The sequence below is a fragment of the Taudactylus pleione genome, unplaced genomic scaffold (assembly GCF_031769625.1).
Source record: "Taudactylus pleione unplaced genomic scaffold, aTauple2 ptg000457l, whole genome shotgun sequence".
NCBI classification, from domain to species: Eukaryota; Metazoa; Chordata; class Amphibia; order Anura; family Myobatrachidae; genus Taudactylus; species Taudactylus pleione.
The window spans coordinates 159,577-178,725 of record NW_028284859.1 but is presented as its reverse complement, the minus strand read 5'-3'; the positions used below and the strand labels follow the sequence as shown (position 1 = coordinate 178,725).

Here is a 19,149-nt window from a genome sequence, read left to right as displayed (position 1 = left end):
TCAGACTCGACTGTGCTGACTCCAAACAGTTGTCATGGCAACTACATATACTAACAAAATTACAAGATATGCCCGGAAAAGACATTTGTCAACAATGTAGCCAACTTCAAGCCACTCTGTGGTAATGTGTTGATCGTCGTGTTCCTTCAGAAACTCTCGGATGGACCCAATCTCTTTTAGGATACACAACAGTACTTCAGAGTCCTTGGTTGATATCTGTTGGCTGTTGCAATCCTTTACATTTTCATTATTGTAACTCATCACTGTAGACAGAAAACAGCCATAAGTGTACATGTATTGATTATAATGCAGATAAGTTCTATGGTGGTGCCATTCTTCCAACCCATCAAACATTTGCTATGTAAGTAGTGAGTGTGACTGACCTGCTTACAGAATTAGCTGACGTAATAATTGTGCTCAAATATTGGGTAGAAAGTGCAATTAATAAACATGTTGCTAAAAGAAGCGGTTCTAAAAACTATTGAGGGTATAATAATGACAGAAGAAACATACAGGGGTGATGGTCAATTCAATTAGATGCGAGTTTGCAAAAGTGAACTCGCATCATAAAACTGGGCATGCGCAGGACCCATTTTGTGCATGTTCAGAACGGGTACTGTGATCCCGCTCGCTGATCCACCAAGCCGCAGCATGACTGACATGCTGCGGCTTTTGGGGGACGTGTGTGGTCTGCGTTAAAATGACGTAGGTTTAGCTGTTTTTTATTTTTTTTTCAAATACAGATCCAAAATCAAAACACGTGAGGGTGGTTTTGCAAAACTAAAGCACGAAGATGGATCCATATCCAAGACCAAAACACAGGGGTCAGCGCACATCACGCCCCTCATTGTTTATCAACCTGAATACTACTGGGAGAAGTTTACTTATGTTGTGCAGGCACAATTGTGCATATTTCTTAACTTTATTGTAAATAATGTGCATACCTCAAGCAAACCCATTGTCCTTGTTTTATCTGTACATACTTACTAAAGGCAAAACTATGAAGTGCATGTATTGAACAGTGGAAGAAACCACCTAATGATACCCCTTTTCAGACATAAGCCAAAAAACCCCGGGTTTTTTGCTGTGCACGCGCATCAACGTGGGTCCTGCTACTGTCTGAAAGGGATAACCCGGGTTGACAGTCCCAGATCCATGTCCCTGCAACCAACCAAGGTTTTCCCGGGACTTGCAACCTCGGTCAGTGCCTGAAAGGTAAGACCCAGGTCTTGATGACCCTGTTCATGCCAAAAACCACTTGATTGGAGGATACAGTGGGAGCTTGGAGATGACATCATCTCCAAGCGCCCACTGAGAGACGGAAGGGTGAAGGGTGACGACACAGGAATTATCCGGGTCCTCACCCAGATGTGAACAGGGGTAAGTACAAAAAATCAGAGCTTCATCCTTGTTCTGTGACCTGGGTTAAAGTGGTTTAGATCTAAAATACTGAGGCAGGTGGGATAAATGTGTTATACCCATAACACATTTATCCCACCCACTTCAGTATTTTAAACTTTTCTTTTTCAAATAATCTGCACATTTTACCCTCATGTATGTTTTATGTAACGCTTCAACATAAGAGAACATCCATGTAGTCTTTAATTCAAGTGAAAAACAATAAAACATTTTCAATATCCTAGATTACATGTGAATAATTGAACTTGCACTGAATAGCCCAAGGAACAGTTGCTAAGAGTTTAGAGTACTGATGTCTGCTACTTCTGACTTGATGTAAGATTCAAGTCAATTTCAGGACATTTTATGGTTTATTATTTATCACTCAACAGTGAAGATTACTCTTAAACCACCCAGGCCTAGCCGTAGTCCAGCAAAGTACCTGCCATGATGATCTCTGCACTGAGGGCCTGATTCAGAGCCGCTCACAGCTATAGCGAGCGGCCATGATGATGGTCGCGATGTTCAAGACCATCGCGACCATCGGGCTTGCGACGAGACCCTTGTGGTAGGGTCTCGTGGCCGCAAGCCCCAGAGAGATTTCGGCTCTAACAGAGATGTGAGCATTGCTAAAGTACCAGAAAATAGCTATTGTGTCACTGTCCCCTGTAACACTTAACATTAAACCCCCTTTCCTCCCCGTTTCTCTGGCTGGCACATACCTCGTGTACTGTAAGAGGGGGCAGGAACGTACAGGTGTGCAATCTGTCTACATGCCCATACACTGCATCTCTAATACTACAGGGCAAACTAAGCCCTGACTATTTTGCACTTCTCTTCTCCCATCTCAGTGTGCCCACTGCCGACCACCCTGAAACGTGGCACTTCCATTGCCTCTGGGAGTTACAACACTGAAAAGAGTTTTTTTTTGCTATGCTGAACATCAAGCTTATTCATACAGAGATCTTCCCTCACTATTACATTATAGAAGTGCATTTAAAGGTAACAAAAAAGTAATATTTATTATACAGTACATATATATTTGTAAGCAGGGAAGAAGAATAAAAACATCCCAATCTCCAGGGACATTCCCACTAATACCATGTACTCTATAATGGCACCGTGATTTAATGGGATCCTGGCACATGCATCTTTCCCATGTTCACTGTTTAAAATAAATACAAAATCCAAATAATATTAAGTTTTTCCAATGTCATTACGCTGATTTTTTTATATGAATATATTAAAACAAAACAAATATTTAAAAAAATGATTCCCCCAACACTAAAAAGCGGAAACCCTAATTTTCATTACACACATGGCTGTATAATCAATATCACCATCTATTTGTGTGTAATATGCCTCATTACGCCTTACATTGAAAGATGTGTGCTTTATAGTACTTCATTCATAATATGTGACCTTTAAAAAAAGCTGAATAGAGTGAAAAAAATCAGACTCAGCTGCCAGTGTAATCTCATTGTGCCATTGTCCCCTCAGACTTGCCAATCAAATTAATTATTTTCATGTGAAATCATTTTAAAAAGGGACTTGTTTTTTTACGCTCCAGTCTGGCGCTTACCGGTACTACTGCTCTCCATATGCTCAGATACATCGTTGCATGAATTTTCAAACTGAACTTTTTTCTTCCTGCAGAAAAAGGTGGCCTTCTTCTCCAGTACCAAGGCCTTCACCCACTGTGGAACCTCTTGGTGAAAATCTTTCTTAAGGACTATTCGAACTATTAAAATGCTCTCCATCAAACTGATTACAAGCAGTACCATACACAATATGAAATACACACCTATAAAAAGTAAACAGAAAAGTTCTGGCCAACAGTATCTGAAAGGTCATATATATCTATTTTATAATGCAGTCAAAGCAAAAACATATTTACCAAGCAAAGGTTTATAAACCACTTAACAGACATTTTCTTCCCTCTAAACTGTTCAAAAATTGTTCTTTTCTATTCTATATTTAAGAAACTTTTTAGAAAATATTTATAAAAATATATTTAAATATTTTATTGAAAAAAAAAAACCTGCCTAGGAGCTGTCTCGCACCACCCTGTGTCCTAAGGCCCCCATTGTAAAACTCCCTACCCCTAGTGGAAATTGATCCCCATTTGTGTATCCCTATCCTCCTGCAGTGTAATAGATCCCTGTTTTTGCACACACACCCTTCCTCCAACCCCCAGTGACCAACGTTATTTTAAAAAATATTTTGAAAACCCTTCAAGCCTCCAGTGGCAATTTATTGTCAGGCATTACCCAGCTCCAACCTCCAGTGCCAATAGAGCCCCCCCATGTTTGTAATGCCCCCACCACCATGAGGCATTACCTCTCCCCCATATGCAGAGAGCAGCAAAGCATGGGTCATGCTCCCCTGCTACACCTTGCAGAGATCAGCCAAATAGTGCTATGGGGGGAATGAAGTTACGTCAGGGCACTTTTATCCCCATGCTCCAGAATGACACTCGCACAGCATTCTGGGGTGCAAATCCGGCAGTGATTTTGGCAGTATCACTGCAGGGGGGCTTGGGTGAGCATGAGGAAATCTGTTCCTCACAGGTGCAGAATAGGTTTCATGCATGAAAGTCAGGGGTCCCAGCGGGGCAGCACAGTTGCATGGGATGGGACCATGTCAACTTAAGCACAGCTGGCTGTGGTTGCATCCTATGCGACCATGCCAGTTGAGTGACTAATGACCTGATTCAGAGATGTATACAAACCCGATGGTTTGCGTATATATCTCTAATGTTTTCTGAGCAGCTCAGACACAGGATCTGTACTGTGCATGTGCCAGTCAGTGTCTGCAAGATCGCTCACAGTGCCCCCTAGCTACAGCATGATCGACATGCAGCATCTGTTTGGGGGCGATGTGGGGATGGTGAAGTAGTCCGTTTTAGAAAACAGGGGCATTTCACCCCATTTTATAGGTGTGCCAAGGCTAGGGTCTTGTGTCTCCCAAGGTGGATTTTCTGGCCCTGGCAGAGGAGTTCCGGTGGCCAGTCTGCAACCATCGCAACTATAGCATGTGTTTTCCACGGTATGCAGTCGGGAAGCCGGCGGACCTAATCCCGACAGCCGGCTTCCTGACTGCTTTATCCCGGCGAGGGTTAAATGACAGGCATCTGAATCTAGACGCCTGTCATTTTACAGACACCGGGAGACCGACGCCCGGCATCCCGATTGAAGGGATACCGAGCACGGACAGCCGCAAGGGGGGGAAGGTTAGGTTTAGGGCTCCCGGGGGGACTTAGGGTTAGGCACCCCCCGGGAGGTTAGGATTAGGCTAGGGGGAGGGAGGGTTGGGTTTAGGCACCCCCAGGGGGGGACTTAGGGATAGGCACCCCCCCGGGGGACTTAGGTTGAGGCAGCGGGGAAGGGGGGATTAGGTTTAGGCACTTAGAGGGGGGATTAGGGTTAGGCACTGCTGGGAAGGTTAGGGTTAGGCACCCCTAAGGGAGGGTTAGGGTTAGGGGAGGGAATTAGGTTAGCGATACTTACCTTTGGGACGATCGGGATTTTCACCCATGTCGGGCAGCCGCTGTCGGGGTTCCAACCGCCGGACTTGTGTCCAGCGGTAAATCATACTGATTCAGTTTTCCACTTACTACAAAATCACCGCCAGCTGCTTCTGCAAGTAACACATGTTTACCAGCTCAAACATCTACAAGCTAAATTTGAAACTGTAAACTCAGTGTCTGATTTGGAGTTGTACACTTTTGCACAGAAGCTGTGTCTTTGGATGCAGTTGATGTTAATCATGGGGGCACATGCTTGGGCTTGGAGGCACCCATATTGCACATGCCCACCATTGGAGATGTATGCAAACCATCGGGCCCTCCGAACAAAAGAGTGAACTTCGGACATAATAGTGTTCAAGGTTCAATAAAATAAAATTAAAATCTTCTTTATTCAATAAAATTATTATTTAAATAGTGTTTTCAAAATTAAAAATCACTCTTAACATAATTAAGCGAACTTTCAACCGCAAGCTGCAAACGTAAACTGCGAACATTGAAAGAAACCACAAATTTCAAAATTGAATCAGATTCTATTATGTAACAAATCTTTAAATTGTTCAAGTAGCCGCAGATGGAATCCCATACGATGTATAGGAACAAATGTGCAACAGTATTACTAACCGACTCATATGCTGTTGTTCATTTGGACTCAATAATATAGCATCTAGATTCTGGCTGCTGGAGGTGAGGATTGGCAGGCTGCTAAATAGAGCATGCATAAAGTATTTGCCAAAGACTGGAGTGATGCCTTACCATGCCAACATGTTGCTTTGTAATAAAAAAACTATTAACAAAATATATAACACACACAATAGTTGCAGAATGCAGCCACTTGTGTCACTATGATTCCTCAAACATATTAGTTAAAACGTAAAAAAAATATTTTTTATCATCAAGTTCCACTTAATTACCCCTCACTTACAGTAGCAGCCTGCAATGACTTTGGCTGACAATCAGCCAGTGACACTTACTAATCTGATTTTAAAATCACCTTAAAGTTGGGGAAAGTAAACCCTAGGGCTGCTTCAGAGTCACAAAGAGTTGCGGGCAGTCACCACGCCTGATTTACTATTTAATGCTAATGCGAGTTTGCCAGTGGCATCCGATCACCCCCTGTGATCAAAGTGCCGGCATCCGCGACCTTTATCATTAGAATCAAAATCGCCAAATCTGTGCAACTCAGATCCATGCCATTAAGAATCGGCCCCATTATGTGTGGAGCTTTCTACTGCAAAAGTAATGACGGGTCTGACTTGCATCATGTTATTTGGAGTCTTCAGACTGACAATGTAGTAACATTTGTCTCTTCCAGTGACAATAATTATCACTCTAGAAATTCTATGGGTACATGTAATAGGGTCTGAGTTTTGAAACTGTGCAAGTATAAAGCTATACAGTTCCGAGTTACACAGAAACATTGTCAACATTGTGAATTTCCACAGGCAGAATGTCAACAGTACATTTTAGTGTTAAGCTGGGCATCCACTATACAATTTTCTGTCTAATCTGGCTGGTTGGAACGAAAACCTGTTTTTAAGCACTGAAAAACGGACAAAAACTATTGTTCAAATTGGTTAAATTTGTGTGTTTTAACCAATTTGTCTGAACAACCATTTTTGGCAATTTTCCAGTGTTTGTGAGGAAATGGACGTTTGCCATTTGCTCCCATACATTACCAGGTTTTCATTCCAACCAGTCAGATTGGACAGATATCTGACAGAAAATTGTATAGTGGATGCCCAGCTTTAGGGTTAAGGTTAGGCTGCAGTGAGGGCTAAAATCAGCTAAACATGCTACAGTATGTGGACATGCTGAATGTTGACATTTTGTACCACACCCCATGAAAGGGTAAGGGATTTGAGTGGCATTATCACCTAAGCCAGTTACAGTAAGGGTATATTCGTGCAATTTGCGGACAGATCTGTTTTGAGACACAGATGCATATATGCCTGGAAGACCCTTATTATTTGCAGGTGGTCAGGGGAAAGTGTATATAATTATAAATAGCGGAAGATGGTGTAAATGGTAACCAGTACTAGAAAACCATTTCTGATTGGCTGTTTACTAGAGCAACTCAGACTCTAATTGGTCCTCTCTTTGTTACTCATGCTCATATGTTTTTGTGCACGTATTTATCAATTATTCCATACATGAGATAAAGAGATGCAGTGCTATTTTTTAAGCAGGAACAAGCAGGAACTCAGTTCCTGAACCTTTCATTAATTCTGACCTAATGTCATGGGCCAACCTACATTTCCAGAAAAATAGCCCTGAAGAGATATATGTGTTAGAGAGATATTTTAGGGCAGATGTATTAAGCTCTAGAAGGTGATAAAGTGGAGGGTGATAAACAACCAACCAATCAGCTCCTAGCTGTCATTTTTCAAACACAGACTGCAACATGATAGTTAGCAGCTTAGTGGCTGGTCGTTTATCACCCCCCACTTTATCACCTTCCAGAGCTTAGTACATCTGCCCCAAAGTGTGTTATTGATGACTGTTAGCGAATGCGTTTTTGCAAACAAAATAAATGGCTTAAAACTTGAATTTAAGTATACGTGACATGCCTGGTAAAACCGGGTTCAGTATAAGTTCCCAATGGCCGGGATGCCGCTGGTCAGAATTGTGACAGTGGCATCCTGACATTGAAAATTAAGACAGCGGTTGGTAAGTATACTACCACTAACCCTAATCCCTACCCTAACCCTCCCTCACCGGTGCCTAAATCTAACCTCCCCCTAGTGCCTAAACCTAACCTCCCCCTCCCCGCACTCTAAATCTAACCTTCCCCCTTAGTGCCTAAACCTAACCCTCCCCCTAGTGCCTAACCCTAACCCTAAACCTAACCCTCTCCTAAACCCAGATCCTTACATTCAGGATGCCGGTGGTCAGGATACTGAATACTGAAGCCAGGATACCAACGCTGTCAGGATTCCGGTGCCGGTATTTAGACCGTCAGCATCCCACACACCAGGATGCTGACTACATCCCGGTAAAACTTGGGGCATATGCTATTATTATGTTTTTGTTTTTTTAGTAAAAAATATACCTATCAGACTTTCTTTTAAATCAATATTATTGAAACCTAAGCCAGTCTCACCTATTAGCGGGGTCCCAGCTGCCGGAGATTTATCTGATACAATGATGAGGAACACAGAATAACCTAGAAGGAGGGTGATCTTGAAAGATACTCTCTCCCCACTTTCTGGGGGAAGATAAAATCCAAAGATGTCCATAATCATCAGAAACATACTGGGCAGAATAATATTCACAGTATAAAAGAGAGACCGTCTTCGGATTATTATCTGTCAGAAAACGAATGGGGAAAAATAAATGAAATCTGAAGCAAAACGTCAATTATGCAATACTACAGTGGTGAATGGAGTTCTGAGAGGGAGCCTTAGATGTGCACTATAGTGCTATGCAATAACTACATTTTCCTGCCTGGAGTGATTAGAACAAAATGCCTCAAAAACAGAACCCATTATGGAATAGAGACTATAATTCTTCTATACACAATGCATCTTTACCTGCCCTATCCTTTGGTTTAGAGGCACATGCAAAACGGTCGCATCTGCTCATTTTTGCATTGCATATGATCACATTGGTGGAACGAGGTATAGTTCCGCATCTGTACAAGTCTGCTGAACTATTCAGTGTATCACGGAAGAAAGATGGATCTACTTTAAAATGCTCTTTACTTAGATTCTAGATTGCTGAAAGTCCTTGATGTGCCTAATTTTCAGAGAACCTAGAATTCCCCTGATATATTTAATCAGACAACCAGATCAGTATTGTGGTTCCAGATATTACTGTAAATCTGCCCTCAGCTGGGAGACGTATCTAATGGTGGCATTTCTTTGCAATGACAGTGAGCTGTTGACACATTTCTACCATACACTGAGACTTTAAAACATATAATTCACAAGTTATGCTAATATATGTATGGTGAGAGCAGAGTGCTTGGATATTGATTATTATTAATTATTATTATTATTATTATTATTATTATTATTATCTTTTATTTATATGGTGCCACAAAAGTGTTCTGCAGCGCCTGACAAAGTATATAAATAAGTGAACAAGAAACCAGTGACGTACAGTACAATACAATGCAGGAAAAGGACAAGGTTTATACACATTGCTGCATTAGTGATCATAACACTCAAAATAAGCAGCAGGGAATAAGCAACCAGTTGTTAGGTGCCCTTGTGGGGAGTAAGGAGTAGATGAAAGTATAAGTAAGGAGAAGCACATGAGGAAAGAGAGCCCTGCTTGTGAGAGCTTACATTCTGAAGGGGAGGGGCAGACACAAAACAGGTGTGACACAGATGGGAGCAGTCAGGGAGGAAGGAGTATGTAGCAGCTGGTTAGGATGAGGGCTGGTAGGCTTTGTGATGAAGTAGTGCGTCTTGAGAGGGTGTGGATTGTATGATCTACAGAAAAAGGTAAACAATGTCTAGATAGACACCAGTGGCCAAATGTAATAGGGTGAGAGTTTAGAAAATGTGAGAGTTTAGCAGTAAAACTCTCACACTACTACATTGATCAAGTTGTATTTTCAAAACAGGAAACACCTGGATGAGAGTTTAAATCTTGAGAGTTTTTTGAGTCTGAAAAACATGCAAGTTTGCATGTTCTGTGACTTTATTACGTTGGCTGAGTTTAAAAATGTGAGAGGTTTCTCTCACATTTTCTAAACTCTCACCCTATTACATTTGGCCCCAGATATTAGACAGTCAATAGGTAAACAGGGACAATAGATTGACAGGGACAAAAGGTCGACACACTAAAGGTCGACACACTAAATGTCGACATGTACGAAGGCCGACAGTTACAAATGGTCGACATGGTCAAAAGGTTGACACGCAAATGGTCGACAGAAATGGCCGACACGTGTTTTTTTTTTTTAACCCTAATCTTCACCCTAACCCAAACCCTCCCCTTGGTGCCTGACCCACACCAACCCTTCTAGTGCCTAACCCTCCAGTAAGTGCCTAACCTTCCCTCCTGATGCCTAACCTTTGGGGTAAGTGCCTAACCCTAAACCTAACCCTAACCCTAAAAAAAAAAAAATGATGTGTCAATCATTTTGTGTCGACCATTTTCAGGTCGACCTGTTGACCATTTGTACCTGTCGACCTTCTTACATGTCGACCTTTAGTGTGTAGAACTTTTGTCCCTCTCGACCTTTTGTCCCTGTCACCCTACTGACTGTCTAACATCTGGTGTCTATCTAGACATTGTCTACCTTTTTACTGTAGATCTTTATACCAGATCCTGTCTTGAGAGCCCATTTCAAGATTTGTAGAGAGGTGGGGAGTCTGATTGGGAGAGGGAGAGAGTTCCAGAGGTAGGGAGCAGCACAGGGAAAATCTTGGAGTTGGGAGTAGGAGAAATCAATCAGTTGGCAGGAGAGGAGGCGTGCATTTGTTGAGCAAAGTGGATGGGCGGGAGTGTGAAGGGAGATGAGGTCAAAGATTTAAATGGCAGAGGATTTGGTGAGTGCTTTGTAAGTGAGTGTAAGAACCTTGAATTGGGTTCTGAAGGGGATGGGGAGCAAGTGTAGGGCTTGTAGAAGAGGGGAGACAGATGTAGAACATTTGGAGAGGAAGTTGAGCCAAGCAGCAGCTTTGAGGACAGGAGTGAAGAGAGGTGGGAGTCAGGGAGGTCAGATAGAAGGAGGTTACAGTATACCAATCTGGAGATGACCGGTGAGAGGATGAGGGTTTTAGTAGCATCCAGGGTGAGAAAGTGTCTGATCCTGAAAATATTTTTGAGATGGAGATGGCAGGACTATGAGAGGTGCTGAATGTGTGGTTTGAATGAGAGGGAGGAGTCCAAGATATAACTCCAAGACAGCGCACTGAACCTATAGGAGATAAATGTGTTGCGAATTGGTAATTAAATTGTGGGAAGTGAGGTTAAGCGGGATTGTGGGAAGATGATTAGCTCAGTATTATGTTAAGTTTAAGAAAGTGTTGGGACATCCAGAAAGAGATAGCAGAGAGACAGTTGTATATACGAGTGAGGAGAGGGGGGGAGAGGTCAGGGGAAGAAAAGTAGATCTGAGTATCAACAGCAAAGAGATGATATTGGAGGTCAAAAGAGCTGATAAGAGGATATATATAGTAGATGGTATAGGAGGGGTCCAAGAACAGAATCTTGGGGAACACTAAAAGTTAACCTGGCCTGACATCCCCTTTCACCCAGTACTGTATATGAAGCTGTGTTTATGTTGACTTGCTGTATGGATGCTGCTATTGTTTCAAAAAGTGGTGGGTAATAAGCAGTCTGCCTCCAGCTGCTATTGGACTACACATCCCAGCATGCCCTGCCACAGGTTTTATAACAGGCATGCTAAAACTGTGGCAAGGCATGATGGGATGTGTAGTTTAACAGCAACTGGGGGGGCACTTATTGCCCACCCCTTGTTTAAAGTGTGGTTGTAATGAACTTAAGTGTCAATGAGTGGGTTTTGTAGATACCACTAGATTCTCCATCCCTTCCTGTAAGAGAATTATGATAACATAGGCTCATAAGGGCACTCAGTCTAAAAGGAGCACCCACTGTAGATAATTTGTGCCAGCTGCTAGCCAAATCTTTGCTGGATTACCTCTGGTCATCCATGCTGTGCTGGAAGGATCAGCCAGCCAGCTTAGGAGCACTTTTAGCCAAAAAGATACTTATGTGTTATTCTGGGAATGGGAAAAGGATGTTCATGGATTTTATTTTAGAATCAAACAGATGGGTGCTCTTTGTTCTTTACAATATTACCCAGACTTTCTGGAACTTTTCTCTGCATGTTGTCTAATGCTATAGGAGAACTTGGGGGAGGTTTGATCACCATACTTTAATAAGCAAGAACCCAATCCAGTGGGGGTGTGTAATCAAGGTTCAGAATCATCAAGTCACATAACTGTGGGATCTAGACCAGGCTTAAAAGATGTAGTTTAGCCACATTGTCCTGTCTCTACCATATATTTAAGAAGAACTGACTAGGAGTCACTACTATTGTTGGACTGGCTCAGGATAATGCCTTTCTGGATATTAAGGGGTATATTTACTAAGATTCAATTTGGTCCCGATTTTTCCTGTTTTTCAACTCGAATAGGATAAGTCAAAAAGGCCTTTTTTTCACTTAAGAAATTGGGAATTTACCAAGCTCACAGTTTTAACAGGATCATTTTGATTGATGGTGTATTTGGTCGATCCTGTCCGTTTTGAAGTCCTGATTTAAATGGCCAAATTTGTCTCCCAAAAAAGCAGGCTGCACATATCAGTGAAATATGGGCCTGATTCAGAGCCGTTCGCTATTTGCGGTCGTTCGTTTAAAAACAAGGGGTGGCTATTCAAATGATCCGTACGCACATTGCAGTCTGTTCACACCTCTAAGTCTGAACGAACGAGCAAAACATACGCTCGTTTATTTGTTAAAAACGCCCCCTGGCCGCACGCATCCTACGTCATGTCCGCTATTTATTAGATTAATCGAGTACATCGACCAGCGTATGAACTGCTCGCTATTCTTGTGGTTGGTGTTTGCTACCACAAATTTGCGTGCAGTTCTGGCTATAAAATAACCCAGTGACGTGGTCAATGACGCTGCTGTTTTAAATATACACACCCATAAAACGCCCGTTTTGACCTTTAAGCACGCCTGCGTTCGGATCTCCACTCCCCATTTTCAAGCACCTTCCCCTGTTACCACCCACATACGCCTCATTCTGTCACTCAAAATAGCAGGCACTCGCTATATAGCGTACAAACGATTTTCGGCCGCACTGACTGGTTCGCGCATGCGTACTAAAAAGCGTACGCATGCGCAGATGTGCAAACATTGCTCGGAACGAGCGTACTGCCGCTAACGAGCGGCTCTGAATGAGGGCCTATGTGCAGACTGTTTGTTGTTGTTATTTTATTTTTAGTTTTTTTTTTTAAATTGACGTGAGTTCCCCCCCAAAAGGCTAACTAGCCCAGGACTTGCTAGCCTGTCCTGGTACCTAAAATTATGAGGAACAAAATGTGCAGGGTTCCACCATAAATTAGGTACCAGCACCAGGCTGCAGTCCTGGTTTTAATTATAGGGAGGAAAAAATTACGTAGGTGTTCCCCTATAATTGAACAGCAATGGACCCTTTCTAGCCTGATGCCACAGCCAGGGGAGCCCTTTCACTGGGCCCGCCAGCCGCAGCATCAGTCCTGACCACTATCAGCCCAGGCCAGGGATCCCTGGGTAGTTGGGACCCCCCAATAAAGGGGTCCCCCTCTCCAGGGCATTCCTGGCCTAGGCTGATAGCCCGGGGCAATCTCCAACACCCTAGGGTGGTGGGAGGCAGGTTTATAGTGTATGTAGTGTGTAAAAAACAGATTTAACAACATTGGGCCTGATTCAGAGGCGCTCGCTCTGAATCAGGGCATTTTTTTTTGGCCTCCAGGCCACTCGCAAAGCTGTGGATGACCACCCACAGCTAGTGCAAGCGGCATGGCGATGGTCGCGATTATCATGACCATTGGGCTTGCTTTGAGACCCTGTGGGAGGGTCTCGGCTCCTGCAAGTCCGAGTGGACTTTCTGCTCTAATAGAGCAGGAAGTCCACTACTGACATCACGAGTGATGTCAGTAGGGCAGCCCACAAATGGCAGGCTTTCCTAAGGGAACACCTGCGTTTGTGCAGCCACTCCCCCTTCCCCGCCTACAAAATGGGGCGAGCTGTCAATCAACATCGACAGCCACCCTGTCTTGTAGTGAGCCACAGAGTGATGGAGCTGCCATCACTAGCTGGGGCTCACGCATGCACACGCCGGTGGCGGTGCATGCGCAGTGGAGGAACATCGACCCGCTTGCGAGCGCTGTGCGCTCACGAGCAGGTCTGAATCAGGCCCATTGTCTTTACAGTCGAACTGCAGGTCCCAGCAAACCTCCCCTATATGCTGGTAGTTGGAGAACCACAAGTACCAGCATGCGGAGCATTAAGGGCCCGCTGGTACCTGTAGTTCACCTGTAAAGAAATGTGTATAAAAAAAAAAATTGGTTGAGGGCTTTGGGTTAGGCACAAGGGAGAGGATTAGAGTTTTGCTGTGGGGGGAGGTTAGGTTTAGGCTGCAGGGAGGGAGTTTAGGCACTAGGGGGGTGGTTTGGTATAGGTACCAGGGAGGTAGGGTTAGGAGTAGAGTTAGGGGATTGGTTAGGCTTACTTACCTTGGTGCATTCGCATTCTAACCTGGTCAGATGTCGACATCGAGATTCTGACCGCTGGGATCCCGAGCACCAGCATCCCATACCCAACACCTTAAAATCATATAATGGATACACTGGGTCCACATACATTATAATGGTCTTGATAGTGTATAAAGAACACTAGGATTCACTTAATCTTATATATAAAATGAATTGGTTTTTCTGTTTGCTTGTGCGGTTATGCATTCACACACCCCTGCACCGATTGGGATGAAACCAATGAGAGGTGGTCCATTTGGAGCCTGGCCAGGTTTTAGAGTGGTTAGGGTCCCAGTCGGACCTCCCATTGGTGTATGCTGGTCAGAACTTTGACCTGGGGAGCCTGTTCCCGTCCTTATACTGGAAGTATTTGGACAAAAACTTTACAGAGTGGTAACATAGGATCCCAGAAGACATACTAGGGGGTTGAGGTCCCGGTCAGACCTCCTGTTGGTTTTCGCTGGGGAGAATGACCCATGGAGCCTGTTCTGGGCCTTCCACTGGATAGATTTGGATGAAAACTTCACAGAGGGGTTGAAATGGTATTGGATGCCTGGCAATTGGTCTGGGATGCCTAACTTAACAACTTCATGATTAGATCCAGGTCGGACCTCCCGTTGGTTTTTGCTCGACAGAACTTTAACCTGGGAAGCCTGTTCTGGGCCTTCCACTAGATGGATTTAGGTGAAAACTTCACAGAGTGGTGGCAATTGGTCGGGGATGCCTAACTTAATAACTTGAAGATTTAAACCCGGGCAATGCTGGGTACTACAGCTAGTATTCTATAATGGTCACTAGAAGGGTTTCTGTATTGTGTGGTTGTCACAAAGATGCTCTGTATATTATGTGTCCATCACTAGGATGATCTCTGCATTGTAAGGCAGTCACTAGGATGCTCTCTGTGTTGAATGATGGTCACTAGCATGATCACAATTTTTATATGGTGGTCACTGGTATGTTCTTTTTATTGTATGGTGGTCATTGTGAATATGTATATGTAGAATATAGGGAAGATGAACTTGAAGGGAATATGCAGCACAATTGTAAAGTATATACAGTTTTTTGTTCTCATGAACATACAAATTGTTGTGTATTAGACAGGTTGTATGGCAGGATGTATGCACAATAGTCTACCTCAAGCTACGAGTCCTTTTTTTTCTCGATTCAAACAAAAGTGTACCTGATCCATAAATCATAATAACTATTAGGCCTTCATCTCGATGCAGTTTCAGAGCCATAAGACTGGAGGTGATGTTTGGTTGTTGTAGTGTCACACTTCATTTATCTTGCATAAGGTGTTTTTTGTGTGTGGGGAACTGTTGAAGGTGCTAAAATATATCCGAGGAGGAGTACAGTCTCCCTTCTTGTGTCATGTAACTTGGGGCTTTGAAGGAGAATCTGTCTCACACGCATACAACAGAACATCAGTACTGTGCCACTTTTTCCACAAGAACCACTATTAAAATCTTACCTTGCCTTGGGTCACTGGTGAACTACAGGGCTGTCTGTATAATTGACAAGTCATTTATTTTTTATAGCCCCTATTAGATTAATAATAATAATAATAATATATTGAATTCATTACTCCCCTAGTGATTTCTTGATGAATAGACTACTTGATGCAAAATCATAGGAAGCCTTAGCAGGATCCAACCCCCTTATTACATAAGGTATAACTACATAATCCTAATAACTGTGAAATCAGTTTGGATTTTCTGCATTTTAAACATCTTCTGCAGATGATGTCAACATTACTAACATAGATCAGTATTAAAAATAATACATGTATGATCCTAAAGTGTGTGGGCTACTGATGGATATAAAGAATTAACTTACAAAAAACTTTATCTCTCCAAAGCTGTAATCATGATCACGGAATACTCCATAGTGGGGAATTACTTTGACGAGATCCCACTCGCCCTCACTCTTGTACACAGTCTGGAAATTATTCATCTCGAATGCATTTCTCCCAAAGGACACATTAATATCCTGAACTAGACATGAGAAATGTAAATAAATAAAATCAGTTAATTTGGTATGAAGGTGTTACCCAAAGCCCTAGTATGTGTTTTTTTGGTCCCGCACAGCCTCCCTATTCCCATTCTCATTTACAACAAAAACTATAGACTACTGGACTACGCACAGTTATCTGGTGTGCTATAAAATATAGTTATTTTAGCACCTGAGAAGTACTTTATTTCTTTATCGTTTCATTAATAGAAAGAAAGCGAAATCATTAATAACTGAAAAACTTACTGGTGTGAATCCAGCTTGCGAAAGTGATGGAGCAGTTCTGATGATCAAATGGAAAGTAGTAAATGTCAAAGGTACAGGAAGATACTATTTGCATTGGTAAGGTGTTGAATATTCTGCCTTTATGATTAATGTAGACATAACCAATCTCTGGGGACTTAGAGGCGTCCACACTGTAAAATAATCAAACTGGAGTTAGTTGACTTGGCAGGGGGGAAATCTATCAAACTTTCTAATGAGGACAAGTGGAGAAGTTGACCATATAAACCATTCAGCTTCTACCTGTAATGTTATAGAATGTGCTGTTTGATACATCTCCCCCATGTCATTATGATGGCTCCACCCAAAACAATGAAGGAGTTCCATAACTTAAACATAAATTTAGAATATTACACACCTGGGGTCCAATAATCCACTTGTTAACGAGGTTCCTAAAGAAACTAGTAATAGAGCATTTCAGGACAACATGTACAAGTATCTATATAGAAATTCATATGCTATATATTTAGTTATGTGTCCAAACATAAACTGTTGTTCTCTGTCATCTTCTTCTTCAGACAAAAGAGGACACATAAACTATGGAATATTCTCAGATGACCAAAAATGTATTTAAAGTACCATTAGCACTGGTTCCTATTTTTAGCTATATGGAAAATGTGTCAAATGATGCTTGGTGCAAGTGTCACATTAAACTTGTGTGTGGTCATCTTAACTAATAGAATGTTATTTCTAGTTAGGACCAATCACATGTAATTACTATAGGTGTAGTGGGTGGGTCTGTGTGCGTATATGGGGGGAGTTAGAGTATGTGTTTGTTGTGGACCCGGGGTGGTAACAGGATTAAACACCTGAACAGGTTTAAAGTAAACTGAAAAGTAGGTTGTTTAATGTGAATGTTGGTAGACATGAACAATAAGATAAAGTCCAGTAATAACAAACTAATAACTGTAGCAGGAGGAAACTGTAATGAGTGGGAATAAACAAATGTCCAGCACGAAGACTGATGAATAAGGTGAATCCAGAGAGACTGTAAAGGTGAAATGGATATCCCGGTATACAGAGTAATGGCTGAGAGCGATATCCGGAAATGCTGTGATGATGGCTGAAGGGAAAATCCTGTAATGCTGTGCTGATTGAGAGAGAGGAATCAGGTAATGCTGTGATGATGGCTGAAAGGAGAATCCGGTAATGCTGTAATGATGGCTGTACAGGAATGGGTTAACTGTGGAGACAGGTTCAGGCAGGAGTGGGCCTGGTGGAAGGTGCAGGGGGATCTCCAACAGTGGGCCTGATTCTGATCCGCTCGCGAGCGCTGAGCGCTCGCAAGCGGGTCGATGGTGCCCAAGTGCGCATGCGCATGACAGAGGTGGGAGAGCTTTTGGCTCTGATAGAGCCAAAAGCTCTCCTGGGCTTGCGGCAGCGAGACCCTATCGCAGGGTCTCATCGCAAGACCATCGCGACCATCATTTTGGCCGCTCGCTATAGCTGTGGGTGGTCACCCACAGCTATGCGAGCGACCAGGAGGTCGCTCCAAAAAGGAGCAGGGACGGCCCTGATTCAGAGCGAGCGCTCTGTCAGAGCGTCCGGCTCTGAATCAGGGCCAGAATGCAATGCAAGGCAGAGCGGTGCAAGCTGCAGGGAGCCGAAGGCAGACAAGGAGCTAGGGCAAGCACCGGAGCACAGGTCTCATGTTCAGGAGCGCATGAATTCTCTCTTACAGCTGACACTGTGAAACATGTTGCACTGGCAACTACAGGGCGCACTAAACACCCTTAAGTACCCAGCAACAGAACGTGATAGGCCAGAGAGAGCAGATAACCCACAGACCATTTGCCTGCTATGTCACATGGCCAAAGACAACATGGTGACGCCCAGACAGCCGTGACGCAGATACGCCACTAGTCTTACGCCTGTCAGGACGGCGCAGTGCTGGCAGACCACTGCGTACATGCAATGCCAATCTCCACACGCCAGCTCCCCTGCTAGAAGGACCACGCCACAGCACCCTCATCAGTAAGGACTGCAAATCTCCACGCCACGAAACCTGGGTCATGACAGGGGGTAGGGGACTATAATAACCAGGCAGGCACATACAGTGCATTATGTATACCATCATCAATGTATTATTTTTACATGTGGTTTAAAAGTGGGCATAAAATTCACCAATCCCCTAATCTCTCTGTTTCAAAATGAGATCATTTTAGTTCTATACCAATCCAGTCTTCAATTAAACAATTTCAACACATTCACCTCAATTAATGCTAGAACCATGGTTGTGTTTGTGTGAATAGAGAGCAATGATGTTATAGCAAATAAAGAGATTTATGTCTGAGACAGAGAACTTCTACTTGGCGAATCATGAGGCAAGATTTAACTAAAACTTTAACTAAAACTGCTCATTGTGTTCAAGAATAGTAACATACTGTAGTCCAATTTGCAAAAAAATTCAAAAATATATATTTTTTCGAAATAGGTTTTTTTATCTACATACTGCAATTAGTGTTGCAATAAGTCAAACTTGGTCCCTGTGCGGTATATATTCCATGAGCAGCCACCCCACACTCTAAACTTGTTCAGTATACCTCCATTCTGCCACCAATTGTGCACTTGTGAACCCCACGCTCCCTTCCTCTGTCATCTGTTTCCATTTTCCCGTGTTACTTTTGCCCCCCACATATTTTGTATTGTCTTATATACCCCATCGGGTTGGGTACGGGATGCTGGTGCTTGGGATCCCTGCGGTCAGAATC

At 43.1% G+C, this 19,149-nt stretch overlaps 1 protein-coding gene across 1 annotated transcript in view; it reads right to left on the bottom strand.

Moving 5' to 3' along the window:
• LOC148504737 (5-hydroxytryptamine receptor 3A-like) overlaps positions 1–19,149 on the bottom strand; it is a 60,138-nt gene continuing 40,989 nt past the window's right edge. The window contains exons 6-10 of the mRNA XM_088448512.1: positions 16,403–16,572; positions 15,983–16,140; positions 8,028–8,232; positions 2,981–3,202; positions 1–263 (exon numbers count right to left, since the gene is read on the bottom strand). Coding sequence (XP_088304638.1) covers positions 1–263; positions 2,981–3,202; positions 8,028–8,232; positions 15,983–16,140; positions 16,403–16,572 — 1,018 coding nt within the window. The remainder of the gene's footprint in view (positions 264–2,980; positions 3,203–8,027; positions 8,233–15,982; positions 16,141–16,402; positions 16,573–19,149) is intronic.